We start from the raw sequence: 12,995 nt of genomic DNA, 5'->3' as shown, positions 1-12,995 counted from the left end.
CCGTCTAACGAGTGGGTAGCGGCGGCACTGCAGTTGGTCGATCGTCGTGCTTGCCCGGAGATTCGATTGGCCGGCCTAACCTAATCCAATATACTGCCTATGCTATCGCAAGTTGCACTGTGCTACACTTTCGGGTGCCGATACTTTTCGCGGCAAGTGTGAAACAAGAGTGTACTATTCGGACGCTGTATAAGACGACGTTAAAACAGAGATCTATTTGTTAGCTGATATTATTTATCATTACAAGTTTATTTCTTTTGCACGTAACAGATTGTGTCTCGACAGATATGGACATGTCTGCGCATTATAACGATAAGTACTCCTTCCGTTATCTTTTCTTACACTTTTTTATGCGTATCCGTATGCCATTGACCGATATGCACACGACTGTGCTTCTTGTCTATCAGGATACCTTGGCCATGACGAAGGCCGTCCACGAAGTCGCCTTCGTACCAACGATCATCGGTCCATCCCAAAAGACCTCTTCCTTGAATCCGATTTTGTTCGAATTGACCCTATACGGTAAACTTGCATTCATCTTATACTAATTCCAAGCTGATGATTTGTATCAGCTAACTGTATTGTACAGTGTATCCCAAATCAATAAACTTCGTGAGGGCGAGAAACAGATTAAAGTGAACAAAAAAGTATTTTATCATGCAAACACGCAAAATAATAGAGGATTTTTTCTGTTCACCTTAATCCATTCTATGCCCTCACGAAGTTTGTCTCTGTTAGTCTGGGACACTTTGTATATTAATTTAGGTGTATATATTCGTCGACACCTTATATCGGACACCGTCATGCCATTTGTAGGTTCCTTCACCCTCCATCATCTTCCTGCTGATGCGACCAGAATAAGAATTGCCATTGTAGAAATTGATGTCGGCAAATTCGTCAGGCAATGAAAGCCTCCAAGATAGTACGTGAGCCTCTTCTTCTCCTTCGTCCTTTCCTTCTTTAATGAGCGAAGTATCGCTAACGAAATGATCATCTATCTCCTCACCTTCGCCGATATCGTTGTCGTCGATTTCGACATCGTCTTTATGTATCGTGGATGGTTTCTTTCGCAGGAAGTGGCCTTCCCATCTATATCAATCAGATTGGACCAATGATATAACAATAATAATTCTTTTATATTAAAACAACTCGATTACTTGGTAACAAACGCCAGAAGTATATCATTGTACAACAGATAGATAAACTCCTCCTTAGCGGTGTATTTGCGACGTTTATCGGCTAATATTTCTTCGAATGGCAGTTCCTCTTCTACAATTTTATCATCTTTCATTGAGAGTGCCTTTATATCTTCTATGTCTTCTTCTTGACATACATCCTCTTCTTCGTAGCAAGGAGCCAAGAACTCTGCTTTTTGACACTTGCACAGAATTTTTCTTTGTAGTTCTTTTACATCTAATTCTTTTATCTCGCATCCCATATCGTCAGACTAGAATCTTTTACTTCTCTAACAATGTCATGAACTTTGTTTCATCGCTGGTGATATGACGCTATCTTCGTGTAATATTAGAAAATGACGCGATAGAAAGCAGCTCTTTAAACTATTAGATTGTGAATTTTTGATGCGGGAATTATCTAATCGAATTATATTAACGATTAGTACTCTTTGGTTCGCTTTGAATTTTCCTAAAATAAATACACACATAAGAAATTACAAAATGTCGAAGAAAAATCGGATAAACGTAAGGCAAACAGGGACTTATTAATGTTCGACATTTAATTTTTGTACAAATGCTTATTACAGCCCATCTTCCCGCCTTATGATAACGCAAACGAGGATCTGGAACCTATCGTATTTCACTCTCCAGCGATATATGATGATAAAGTCAAGATCCACGATTGGTAAATATTGAGTTGAACTCTCCTACTTATTATTAGTCTACATTTCTCACTGGTTGCTTAACTTAAGATCATTTATTCGAATAAGTCAGAGAGAAATATTCAGCAAATCAGGGTCAAATATTCAGCAGTCAAAATAACACACGACGATATTTTAGGAACTATGATAATCTGATGCTTTGAATTATTTTTTATTTTATACTTCGGATTACTTAAAGATATCCTATAATAGAAATGTACCGTTTGTGTAAATAAATCGTGACGGAAATATACACACAAGTATATCGCGTATGTATTCAACGTGGATACGGGTAGAAGTAGTTATCGCAGGTGACACCAGGTGTTTGTTAATCATAGCAACGCGCTTATTTCACGCATTCGATCAGAATGTCGTATTATTTCGTATTTCATTTATTCGACGCGATTATAAGCGATTGTAAAGTACTTCTGGCGTTTGTATTGTAAAATAGTTAGTGCAGTGCTACTTAAGAAACAAAATGGCTGTACAATAGATCTTTATCATCGTCGGAAGAATAACTGAAGGAGTGAATTTGTAGTAAACCATTAATTATTGCAAACTATTTATCAATTATATTAATTCTTACCTCACATAGTGAAGTAAGAATAGTTCTCTTGGTTACATATTTAGAATTCTTTGTGTGTGCATTGATTAATAAATAGAAATGTATTATATTAATTGTTGTTTAATTAATACCATGCAGATTTACTTCCCATTCATTATATCATTTAAACCAATCACACAAAGAATAGAGTTTCTTTGAATTTAAACGTGTTTGTTTGATTCTTCAGTTTGTTTAATATAAAAATAATATAATTTAATATCAAATGTTTTGTTTGAATGAAAATGTTTCATTAGAGTAAACCATGTTGTTTGATAGAAAAGACAGTATTATTTAAAAGAAATAATATTCGGTTCTCAATAAAAAAAAAATGTATTTCATTATATATTAAATATTGTTCCATTGAAAGAAAATCCTTAATATTTTCCTGACATAGTGTTACTTCTTTCAAATAATTTAACTTTCGTGACAACCATTGTGATATTTGGATGAAAAAGAAATATGTTATTTGACGCAAAGATATTGCTTGAGAAAACAAACAATCCTGTTTGTTGAATGAAACATTCGTTTGTTTGCTCTATTGCAAGGGACGAATTTGTTTCAATTGAAGGAATTTTGTTAAATCGAACGAAATCTTTTCCTCTGTGCAGGCAGATAAAAACTTTGGCGGAGCCCAGAGACAACAAAGGCATGTTTCCGCCGAAGGGAAACCTTCACGAGTCGTCGTACCGAAGAATCGGGCCCGACGACGAGAGAATGGGTGTCTCGGAGACACACGCCATGTTGTCGCAGATCGAACTGCGAGACGAGTATAAGTCGATTACCCATCCACGGCGCAGCTTACTCACGTTGCAATCGCTCGCTGCGGCGGAGTACGCGTCTCTTCCCTGAGAGAGTACATTGAATAATTTATTAATAATTAAAGTGTCGATGACACGTGATCTTCTTTCCAGAAAGGATTACGAGGAAGAGTTGCAATTGGCGGACTTGCTGATGGACCCGATGGCGATTCGCTGCATGGACTATCGCACCACCACGGACAGCGATTATCGGTCACCTCACCCTCCGAGACCGCCGGCACCGCCGCCGCTATTACCGCCGCCGGAACCGTGGCTGTTGAATCGCCGCACCGTCGGCTATAGTCTTCACGCTTTGGAGAATCGTGGCGGATACCGCATGTTCCTGGACGACGACATGGATCTTCATCGGAGAATAGCAGAGTTGAAGATGAAGAGGGGTAAGCTGTACGAGGTGATGATGACGGACTAAGGAGCAGCGGAGTGCCGTTTAACGATCGGTAAATGGTCTGTCGAAGCGTCTCGGAGAAACTGGAGTCAATGAGAAAGCGCATGTGAACACGCAAGTGCAATTTTTCTTTTCTCTTTATTCGTGGAAATGAGAGAAAATATAGTCGAGGATGAACAGAACATTGTTTCGAAGCTGCGGATCATTTTGCGGCGGGGTCAAAAACGCGCGAACAGAACTGGAGGAGGTGAGGAATAACAAGACACAGTGTAGTCGTAGTGGCTGCAATGTAAAATATATTCTATCTACATCTCGCACGAACGCGCACGCACGGTGAATACGCCAGCGCGAGCGAAACGCAAGTGGCGCGATCACGTCTACGATCTAGGAGGATCCGGCGGCGGTGTTTCACTCGGTGTTTCTGCTGAATCGCGAGCGCCCGTACTCGTCGTCGTCGTTGGTACGCTTGCCGAATCTCATGTGATCGTAATCGCCCAGGTGCTGGCGCTTGCTCAGCCGCAGATCCTCCTCGTCCTCGCCGATGAGGTCTTCCACGAGGTCCCTCATGAGACCCTCCACTGCATACCTGTGAAAAACCGAGCGAAATATCACAACAAAAGCGAATTCTCAGCCGCCAGCTTGAAAAATAGATCTTCGTTCCTTATGGATCTTAGCAGAATAGCTGATTTGTTGATTCGAAATTCAATGTTTTAGCATAGTTTTTGTCTTTAAGTAATGCACAATGACTGTCTTGTGTCTTGAGTCTTAAATTGAAAAGCCATTCTGCTTGTGATTGATGATAAACTGTTATATAATAAAAATAGGTAAACAAATAATTTAAATAAAGATTTAGGGCATAAAACATTGTTTTAAAATTATAAGTCAACCATTCTGTTGAGATCCTAAGGCTCTAAAGTTCCCGTTTTTCCTCGAGGCAGAAATAATTAATTAATTTTGCTCTTAATTTCACAATTGTTCTTGTGAAACGATTTGTCGCGTACATTAGAGAATTCACGAAGTAAATCGACGGTGGAATATTCGTAGTTACCCGTGAACATGTGGATGGTTCTCCAGGTTGCGGCGGACGCTGGTGATTAACCCTCCCGGGGCTGCTTTACATCTTCCACAGAACAGCGACATGACCGCGATCGTGCAAGCCAACGTGAGGGTTAAATTCATCTCTGCAACCATAAAAATGCAGCAAATATTGAATAACGAACGTTACCGGGCTGAGCCGGGCTCTAACCGATTCTAATGGCTACCCCCCGGGTTTATTACTTCTAATTAGTCCGTCCGATGTAATCGCAGAACTATACTCTTCGTGAATATTCTGAGCAAATAGGTAAACTCGTTCCGTCCTCGTTAATAGAAATTACATATTCTCTTGCTGGAAATTTGCAACGTGCAATGAGGGCCAACGGAATGACGAGGGATCCGCCTTGATTGTGCAATGGTAGCTCGTATTCTAAGTTCTTTTATCGATAAAAGTGCTTTAAGTGTGGCTTCCCAGTCAGATGATCTCTAAGCTACTTTCAGAAGTACTTTTATCATTGAAAACAAATTCAGAATATAGGCATATGAGAGTAACAGCCTTAGCAGAATGGCTGACTTATACTTTTAAGACGATGTTTGATGTCCTCGATTTTTATTTAAATTTTTATTTGCCTTTTTTTATTATACACATACGATATGTCATTAGTCACAAATAGAACGGTTGCTTAGTTTAAGACACAAGACAGTCATTGTGTGTTATTTAAAGACATAGTGTCCATATTTTGAATTTACCTTTATCGATAAAAGTGCCTCTAAAAGTGGCTTAGAAACCACTTGATTCGCTGAGAAGCTAAAGCACTTTCATCGATAAAAGTAAATTCAGAATATGGGCCATAGACTTAAGGCATAAAAAATCTCGAACCGATAATTCGGCCATCCTGCTAAGACCCTCACGATAATTATTCCTCGCGAGCGATTATTTCCTGGACGTCGTTCGAGCTGCTTCGTCCGAGCGGAATGTGAGAAGCGAGATTGGCGGGACGCGAAATACACTGGAAACGGCGGGTCGTCGAGGGTTATTCGCTGATGTGCTGGGGATCTCGTGGAGACTTTTCGCTTCGGAGGAACACTGAGATGTGCTTACCTATGCCTGCTGGAACCAACGGTGAAGTGTACGGTGTGCATTGTCCGCATGTGGCTTTTTATACGCGGCCGCCTTCGTTCAGCCCCGGCAGCGGCCGAAGTCGCGGGTGGGGCGTTGAATTTTAATTCGCCCACCATCGTACTGCCACCGTACTGATAAACAATTTTCTTCCTTCGCTGCCGAAGGAAAAGCCGCCCTCGCCGCTCGCTCAATATTCCACGATGCCGCCGCCGATGATTGGCAGCCAGCCGGCTAAACGCATTACCGATGTCACGTCTTGGCTCTTCTATTTCCTTTCCGAGCGGCCGGCTAAAGTCAGACATTAAAGTCCTCCAGCGAAAAAGAGAGGCGCCCCGCGAAACGGGCGTTTATAAATAACGACGGGCGCGGGAATGTGTCCGTTTGTTAAACCACCTTTACGCTACGAGTTTCACGTATTTATAGCAGCAGCTTCCCTCGATCATTCGATCAAGGCGGATCAGGGTGGATTGGCGTGTCAGCGAATGGCAATTGGCGCAATTGGTAATCATCCGGCCGCGCGAAAGCAAAGTACGTTGGCGAGTAACGCAGCTTCGATTTGTCGTCTCAGTTCACCAGAGTGCCAAAGTGACCGGTGAGAGGGGCAGAGAGGGAAGAAGAGACGCGCAGTGTCTTCGAATACCTGCTATAATACGGTAAGAAAGCACCGTCGCACGAGGTCACGGCCACGGACTCGCGATCCCCAATGGCTTCTGCATTTGTGGTGCTTCCTACCAATTCTATAAATCAGTCCAGGTTCATCCCCCGGTGCGGAATCGCTCCTCCAACTCGAGAAATCACGTCCGTCGGTAGCGTTACCACGAGCGATCCCACGACGAACTTCCATCAGGATGGCTGCCGTGGCGGAGGGCAAGGAGACGGTGGTCCAAAGGGGTTTGTCAGAGTGGTGGAGCGAGGAGACGGAGTACATGATCCAGAGGATCGAACGGTGGACGGTCTTCGTCCGCGGTTACAATCGTCTACGGTCGCAGAGATGGTCCAAAGATCAGTCGAAGGACCGGCCGCAAGAGCATCATCGAGACTCATCGTGGAACGTGTCCAGCCGGAAGCCGAGCGTCGACGAGACGACCTGTACGTCACGGTTCTGCGATACCGAGTGGTCCCGGCGGAAAGCGCGGCCGGAGGAGACCAGGATCAACTGCTGCGGCACTTTCAACTATCAGTCGAGCAGCGAGTTGGACAGCAACTGTCTGGAGACTTACCGGTACGACCATAGCATTTATTTTAAGACCATCGGCGACATCAGGAACGACAGGAGGGAGGTCGGGGGTCGCGACGTGGACAGGGTGTCCATCAGTAGTGAGGAGCTGGTGGAGTGGGACTCCAGTTTGCTCACTGATCTTTTGGTCAATAAGCCGGTCGTCGAGGACGCTTGCAACAACAATTATCTGAGCAACAGCACCGCCCTCGACACCGTCCTCGAGACGAAAACGGACCGGGTGACGCGGAACGCCTGGCCGATCGTAGATTTGACCAAACTGATCGACCTGAGTCTGACGAACACCTCGCGACTTTCCTGCCCGATCGATCCGGGCGATCGAGGAAGAGGCGGAGAACAACGAGAGAATAATAGCAACGTGGACAATCCGGAAGTGGAGCCTCCGGATCCTAAGACGTGGAGGGAGGTAAAAGATCGCGAGGACGGTTCCAAGGATCACGAGAGGATGAAGAGGCCCCGGTCGTTCCGGAAGACCAGGCGGTCGTCCAGGAACGCGCGGAAGGCGCCGATCGTCGGTGAAAACAACGTCGTATGGCCGGGGGTCCTCCTGAATTACAGCAACAGCTTCGACGTCGCCGCTAGCCCGCCGCACGAGCAGTAAAAATAAAGTCCGTCGAAGATAAACATTCACGTGTTGGCGTTTCGGCCTGTTTTTCGATATAAATTCTACGGAACGATGTGACGAATTTCGTTCACCAATAAGAACAAAACTCGCCGTATTACATAATAGTATACTCGCGATAGCTCATATTTCCGCTTGCAATTTATTCGCTTGTTAATTCAACCTAATTCCTCGGACTTCGATCGAGAGCCGAGGTTAGAAACGATTTGCGTCTCTCTGTTTATTTATTTATTTATCCGTCTATATTTTTCCTCTTCTCGCTTCAAAACGAAACGGATGCAATGCTGAGTTTTTCCCACCCCCCGTTTTTCCCTACGCCGCTTGGGCGTCGAAGATGGACGCCGTTCGCTATCATAGCTATTCGATCTTCCGGTCCTACGAAGCCTCCGAAGAAACCGAGGAAGACCCCTGGGAGAACTTTCGGGCGTCTCCGTCTGACATTTTCGCGTCGGCCGCGACACGACGCTCGCCGGCCGTACGTGGAGAATCCGCTCCGATAAAGGAAGTTCCCACCACATCGCGCCATGGTGCCGCTCCGGGGTAGCGCGCATGCACCGATTGGAGGGGCAAGAGCCACGCACGCAACACGTAAGTATTACTCGGTATCCTGTTGCAAATCGATCGCGTCGCCAAAGTGAGAGCCACTAGTGCGTAATATCGTTGCAGAGCCCGGGTAGAGGGTTCCCGTTTTTATCAGCGAACGAAGCCGAGCGTCCGAAGCGGATATAGTCGAGATGACCAAGCGGCTGGAGACCGTCGCCACCATGACCTGCATGAAAACCTTGCTGATGCTGTTCAACTTCGTCTTCTGGGTAAGCGAGATAGAGAGAGAAAGAGGACACGAGCCCCTTACGTTGTTCACGGGAGGCCCTCACGGCGCGCACCTTACCTGTATTAGCCAACTGTTGCGCAATCGCTCACAACGTCACGAGCATCGGATATGCTTGATTTCATTGGAACGATACACGCGATAATGGCGTCACGGTAAAACACCGTCCTTTATTATTCCGAATCAGGTCGGCTAATTGGAGCAGGGGGTGTACGGCCGGCTAGGTGGTGATTGCGTATGTGACCTTGAGTATGAGGTCCACTCGGGCGACGATCGCTCCGACATACCTTCCAGCCTAGCTCGAGTTGTCAAATCAATGCCTGCGATTCGCACGGAGCGGTCGTTCATGTCCATGTTATTGTGCGTTGCTTCTCCTTGAACCCTCGAGTCACGCGATTCAGCATTACCGAGCGCGTTGATGAAGACTTATCTGCATGCCACACTGTTATACGTGCACGTGCATGCATACCGTTTATCGCTCCCGACAACGCTTCTTCCACACACACGTGTTCGTGCGCACCGTTATCGCCTCCACACACTGGGAGAAATTACTTTAGTTACTTTCAATATCCCTTTCATGGTTTTAGTCAGAAAAATCGTGGTAGGAATACGCGTGTAAGGTTATTATCAATGACACTGTAGTAAAACGAGACAAAATGCATCTCTTGACTATAATTCTTTTATTTATAATGATTACAAATATCAAGTATTTTTCTCACGGTGTACTTCGGCCGGGGCGCGGACGTTGTTAACGAGAGAGTCGCAACGGTCGCTGATAAATAAAACTTCCACGTCGGCTTCTCGACGTTATCGATCTCATCCCTCGAACCGTCTCTCTCGCGAATGTTACGTTTCATTATGTGACGAATGTAACGCCGCGATCGTTCCGTTACAGGTGTCGGGGATGCTGATGCTGTGTATCGGCATATGGATGCGCATCCAACTGCGGGATTACGTGAACCTGAGCGCGGAGGGCAGCAGCGCGGCTCTCTTGGCCCTCTCGAGCTTAGGCTCGGTATTGGCACTCGCGGCGACGCTCGCGTGTTGCTGCACCGCGCGCGGCCATCCAGCTCTGTTATACCTGGTAGGCCCGGAACAAAACTGAGCTTCCTAGTTAGGATAAGTCGAGCGTCCAACGATTTTCCTGCTCATCTGATCGCAGGTTTCTCTAGCGAACGCATATCTCAGACAGCTAAGCCTGCAGAAACAGATTTTACACGCGGTACCTGCCGTGTGAATTTTCACGGCAGCTTGTCAGCAGAAATACGACAGGATCTGCTGGCAGAGTACGATGATAGATTGACGGCAGAAACCGAGTATAGGATCTGTCGTTTCGTCGCCATTTGAATATAACTGAATCGAATATACCGAAGATCCGGTTTCTGCCGTTAGTCCGCTGTCAGATTATGTCGGCAGACTCTGTCGACAGAGACGACACGAGATCCGCCACGATATATTCTGAATCGAATCTGCCGGCATACTGCAAACGTTTTGCTTATTAGGTACTCAAAAAAGTCTCCGAGTCTGTCTTCGTCTCTCCTTAGCGTAGCTTGCGAAACTTCTTCCTTTCGACGTCCTGCGAAGAGATTAATCGTTCCTTTTCGGTGTCCAGTACGGCGCGTTCTTGGCCGTCGTGGCATTGCTGGAGCTTGGCGCGGGCGCATCGGTGTATGCTTACCGTACGAGCCTGAACGAAGGATTCGACCAAAGTCTGAACCAGAGCATGGCCGCCTACAGGCCTGGGCAGGACAATGACGCCATGAGTGGTCACATCGACTCGATGCAGTCGACCGTAAGTATCTCGACTCGGCGTTTCCACTCGTACTCGTCCGACGAGTCCCGATCGTCCGAACGAGAGAATGCGTCGATACAAAATGTAATTTCGCCGACTGGACCAAAGACGGGGAACTATAATTTAAGACGTGCCGATCTCCTCGCGAGATCTCGCGGCAAAATCGCGTCTTCGACCAAACCGATGAATGTCAATTGCAGTTGCATTGTTGCGGCAATCGCGGCTACGCCGATTGGCTCCGCATGTATCCGCCGAAGGAGATCCCTCAGTCCTGCTGCAAGGTGTCCAAGTGCGATCCGAACAACGTCGATCAAATCTTCACCGAGGTACGCATTGGTGACATCTTGACGATCTCGATATTACGAGGGGACGAGAGTCAAGCTATCGATTCTCGATCCTTTTCGGGTCCGGCCGCATTAAGGAGATGCCATACTTGAGAACTTTGTCAGCAAAATACTGACTTCTTCCTCGGCAAAGTTTTCTTAGAATTGGAAATGTTTTTACGCGGTGAAAGTTGAACTGGAACATTGTTCAATATTTATTTATTTACTTTTTATTACGGGTTAATACCCTTTGGTGTATGCGAAAGAAGCGAATATAACTTATCGCCGAAGACGAAATAATAACGATTACAACAAATTTCACAACAATATTATAACAGTAAAAAGAAGTTACAAGGAGGCTTATAAAAAGTAATCAATGGACTTGGAATATATTCATTGACTGAAATGCATTCTATAAATATACACATTCTATTCTTGATACAATTGTTTTCCATAAATAGTTCGGCGAAATTCGACGTGAAAGATATTAGAAGCGCACATTGCGTTCTGGCAGAAACACGCGAGCCAATGAACTTTAGAATTTCCGAGCATACAATATTACGGTTACGTAAGTTAAATACAAAAATCGAGTCAAAGAATATTCGTCTTTTCTCTAATGTTAAAAGTTTGTGTCGCAATAATTCGGGTCTATAGTCATGACACGTTATTAGCATAGGACCTGATAAACATATAACGAGAACGATTAAAAATATCAAAATTGACGTATCTAGCTGTCAGTTAGAGTAGATATTAACCTGATGCAGAAATCCTGCAGCTTGCAGCATACCAAGTGTGTCAATGTTCCGAACAGGACAATTTTAAAGAACATTTCTATCATTTTTCAGTTAAATTTAGATGCTTGAAAAGATGCGAAAAGCTTGCAAAAAATTTCAGTATATCCCTGGTTTATATAAAATTTTATCAGATTCGTCATCGACCTTGGCATCCCCTTAAAAAAAGGCGAGAGTCCTTTGGCTCTGATCGTAAGGCAAAAATTTCAAGAAGGAACGTTCTCTTCAGGGATGTTACAATCGCGTGTTGGACTTCCTGAACGCCAACATCGGTCTGGTAGCCGGCACGGCGATCGGCGTGGCCTTCTTCCCACTGGTGGGCGTCTTCTTGGCCTGCTGCCTGGCCAGCAACATCAACAAGGCTGAGTACGAGCAGGTTGCTTAGGCTTGGCATTCGCGCAAGCAGCAACGGCGGTCCTATCTGAAAACAAAACCCGCGTCGCTAGCGACAACCGCGAACGTATTTAACGGCAGCACGAAAATGATCGCGATGGAAGCGACCGGCCATTTTGCCGCTTGAACTTCAACCGGAGGCCTCGATGAGGGAATCGGGCGACTCTGTCGTTCGTCGAAGGCCGTTGTTCCCAGCAAACAACATGATGACGTATTATGAATGTCGAGTGACGTGTCGAAGACGATGTCGCAGACATCATTATTGAGTCACTATGTTTGGTGGGTTTGTAACGAAAACAAGTTCGACGAACAATGGATTTGCGCCCTCCCCGCATTGATTCCTTCGATTCTCACTTAAAAACGTCCGCGATTGATCGACATCATGATCTACATTGTCGTATTAACGAGCGTAATGAGTTTTTCCAAAGAAAACTTGTCGTTCGAATCAGTAGTCTTTCGTTGAGATTATATTTGTTTCATGACCGTTACAGAAATATAACTCTAGTTTTCTCGTGCGCTTCGGTTTCACATGAGAACGTGTTCGAATGTGCTTCGCATGACAATTTAAAAACAAGTCTTGATCTCGAGGAATCCGCGAGCTCTCAATGGGATCGCGGAAGATACGGAATTGCAAGCGAGTCCTTCGTTCAGATTATATTTAAAAAAAAAATCATGGGCGCGTTGAGAAATATATTTTAGAATTAATAAGTTTTCGAAAAAAAGAAAAAAATAGGAAGCATAGTTGTTTTGATCGCTAGACGGAATTGAACGCGACGCATTGAATTGAGTGAATTGAATGACGACACATTTCCTCGCATGAAAGGGTCGAACCGTGTTGCGATACGCGAGAGTACGACTGGTGATTTTGTGGGCCGACATATATTAGAAACGTGATTGCTGTTGCTTTCGGAAGAAGCATTTTCTGCTATTATCGTATATCGAACCGAGTGCAAAATTGGATCACAGCATCGGGTGGGTAAAACTCAACAAAAGTCGAACGATCAAACATCACGTAGGTAGAAGAAGAACCGCTAGAAATACAGAATTGTATCGATAGCGCGGGTTGTTACGTCTTCGTTACGATCGATCGGATCGTAACGCGAAGAATTCGCGCGGCAGAGCGGCAGGCTTATTTAACAAACGCCTGTTCACGATGACAGGCGCGAG

General features: G+C 45.1%; 4 protein-coding genes across 4 annotated transcripts; 2 read left to right on the top strand and 2 right to left on the bottom strand.

The window, feature by feature from the left end:
• Positions 1-244: 244 nt before the first annotated feature.
• LOC106741638 lies at positions 245-1,438 on the bottom strand. Its single transcript, XM_014613846.1, has 3 exons — positions 1,206-1,438; positions 786-1,089; positions 245-515 (listed from the first exon to the last, which is right to left on the bottom strand). Exons 1-3 carry the CDS (start codon positions 1,436-1,438, stop codon positions 339-341), a joined length of 714 nt encoding a protein of 237 aa, XP_014469332.1. The 3' UTR covers positions 245-338.
• A 2,311-nt stretch (positions 1,439-3,749) lies between these two features.
• LOC106741639 lies at positions 3,750-6,484 on the bottom strand. Its single transcript, XM_014613847.1, has 3 exons — positions 5,821-6,484; positions 4,732-4,864; positions 3,750-4,269 (listed from the first exon to the last, which is right to left on the bottom strand). Exons 2-3 carry the CDS (start codon positions 4,860-4,862, stop codon positions 4,092-4,094), a joined length of 309 nt encoding a protein of 102 aa, XP_014469333.1. The 5' UTR covers positions 4,863-4,864; positions 5,821-6,484; the 3' UTR covers positions 3,750-4,091.
• A 113-nt stretch (positions 6,485-6,597) lies between these two features.
• Positions 6,598-8,128, top strand: LOC106741660. Its single transcript, XM_014613890.1, has one exon. It carries the CDS (start codon positions 6,690-6,692, stop codon positions 7,677-7,679), a length of 990 nt encoding a protein of 329 aa, XP_014469376.1. The 5' UTR covers positions 6,598-6,689; the 3' UTR covers positions 7,680-8,128.
• A 98-nt stretch (positions 8,129-8,226) lies between these two features.
• On the top strand, positions 8,227-12,995 carry LOC106741661 (tetraspanin-6-like). The gene is made up of 6 exons (XM_014613891.1): positions 8,227-8,288; positions 8,367-8,512; positions 9,425-9,613; positions 10,142-10,321; positions 10,522-10,647; positions 11,665-12,995. Exons 2-6 carry the CDS (start codon positions 8,435-8,437, stop codon positions 11,818-11,820), a joined length of 729 nt encoding a protein of 242 aa, XP_014469377.1. The 5' UTR covers positions 8,227-8,288; positions 8,367-8,434; the 3' UTR covers positions 11,821-12,995.

Source organism: Dinoponera quadriceps, unplaced genomic scaffold (assembly GCF_001313825.1).
Source record: "Dinoponera quadriceps isolate SergipeBrazil2010 unplaced genomic scaffold, ASM131382v1 scaffold586, whole genome shotgun sequence".
In the NCBI taxonomy this organism is placed as follows: Eukaryota; Metazoa; Arthropoda; class Insecta; order Hymenoptera; family Formicidae; genus Dinoponera; species Dinoponera quadriceps.
Note: the sequence above shows the minus strand (reverse complement) of the source record. Positions and strands in the feature narration are given on the sequence as shown.

Excerpts from the sequence above, each read along its gene's own strand:
- LOC106741638 (XM_014613846.1), bottom strand. The coding sequence starts at position 1,438 with ATGGGATGCGAGATAAAAGAATTAGATGTAAAAGAACTACAAAGAAAA. Across the intron at positions 1,090-1,205 it reads AAATACACCGCTAAGGAGGA|ATGGGAAGGCCACTTCCTGC; the intron begins GTTTATCTATCT and ends TGATTGATATAG. Across the intron at positions 516-785 it reads ATGACGGTGTCCGATATAAG|GGTCAATTCGAACAAAATCG; the intron begins GTGTCGACGAAT and ends TTTACCGTATAG.
- LOC106741639 (XM_014613847.1), bottom strand. The coding sequence starts at position 4,862 with ATGAATTTAACCCTCACGTTGGCTTGCACGATCGCGGTCATGTCGCTG. Across the intron at positions 4,270-4,731 it reads AACCATCCACATGTTCACGG|GTATGCAGTGGAGGGTCTCA; the intron begins GTAACTACGAAT and ends GGTTTTTCACAG.
- LOC106741660 (XM_014613890.1), top strand. The coding sequence starts at position 6,690 with ATGGCTGCCGTGGCGGAGGGCAAGGAGACGGTGGTCCAAAGGGGTTTG.
- LOC106741661 (XM_014613891.1), top strand. The coding sequence starts at position 8,435 with ATGACCAAGCGGCTGGAGACCGTCGCCACCATGACCTGCATGAAAACC. Across the intron at positions 10,322-10,521 it reads TCGACTCGATGCAGTCGACC|TTGCATTGTTGCGGCAATCG; the intron begins GTAAGTATCTCG and ends TGTCAATTGCAG. Across the intron at positions 10,648-11,664 it reads TCGATCAAATCTTCACCGAG|GGATGTTACAATCGCGTGTT; the intron begins GTACGCATTGGT and ends CGTTCTCTTCAG.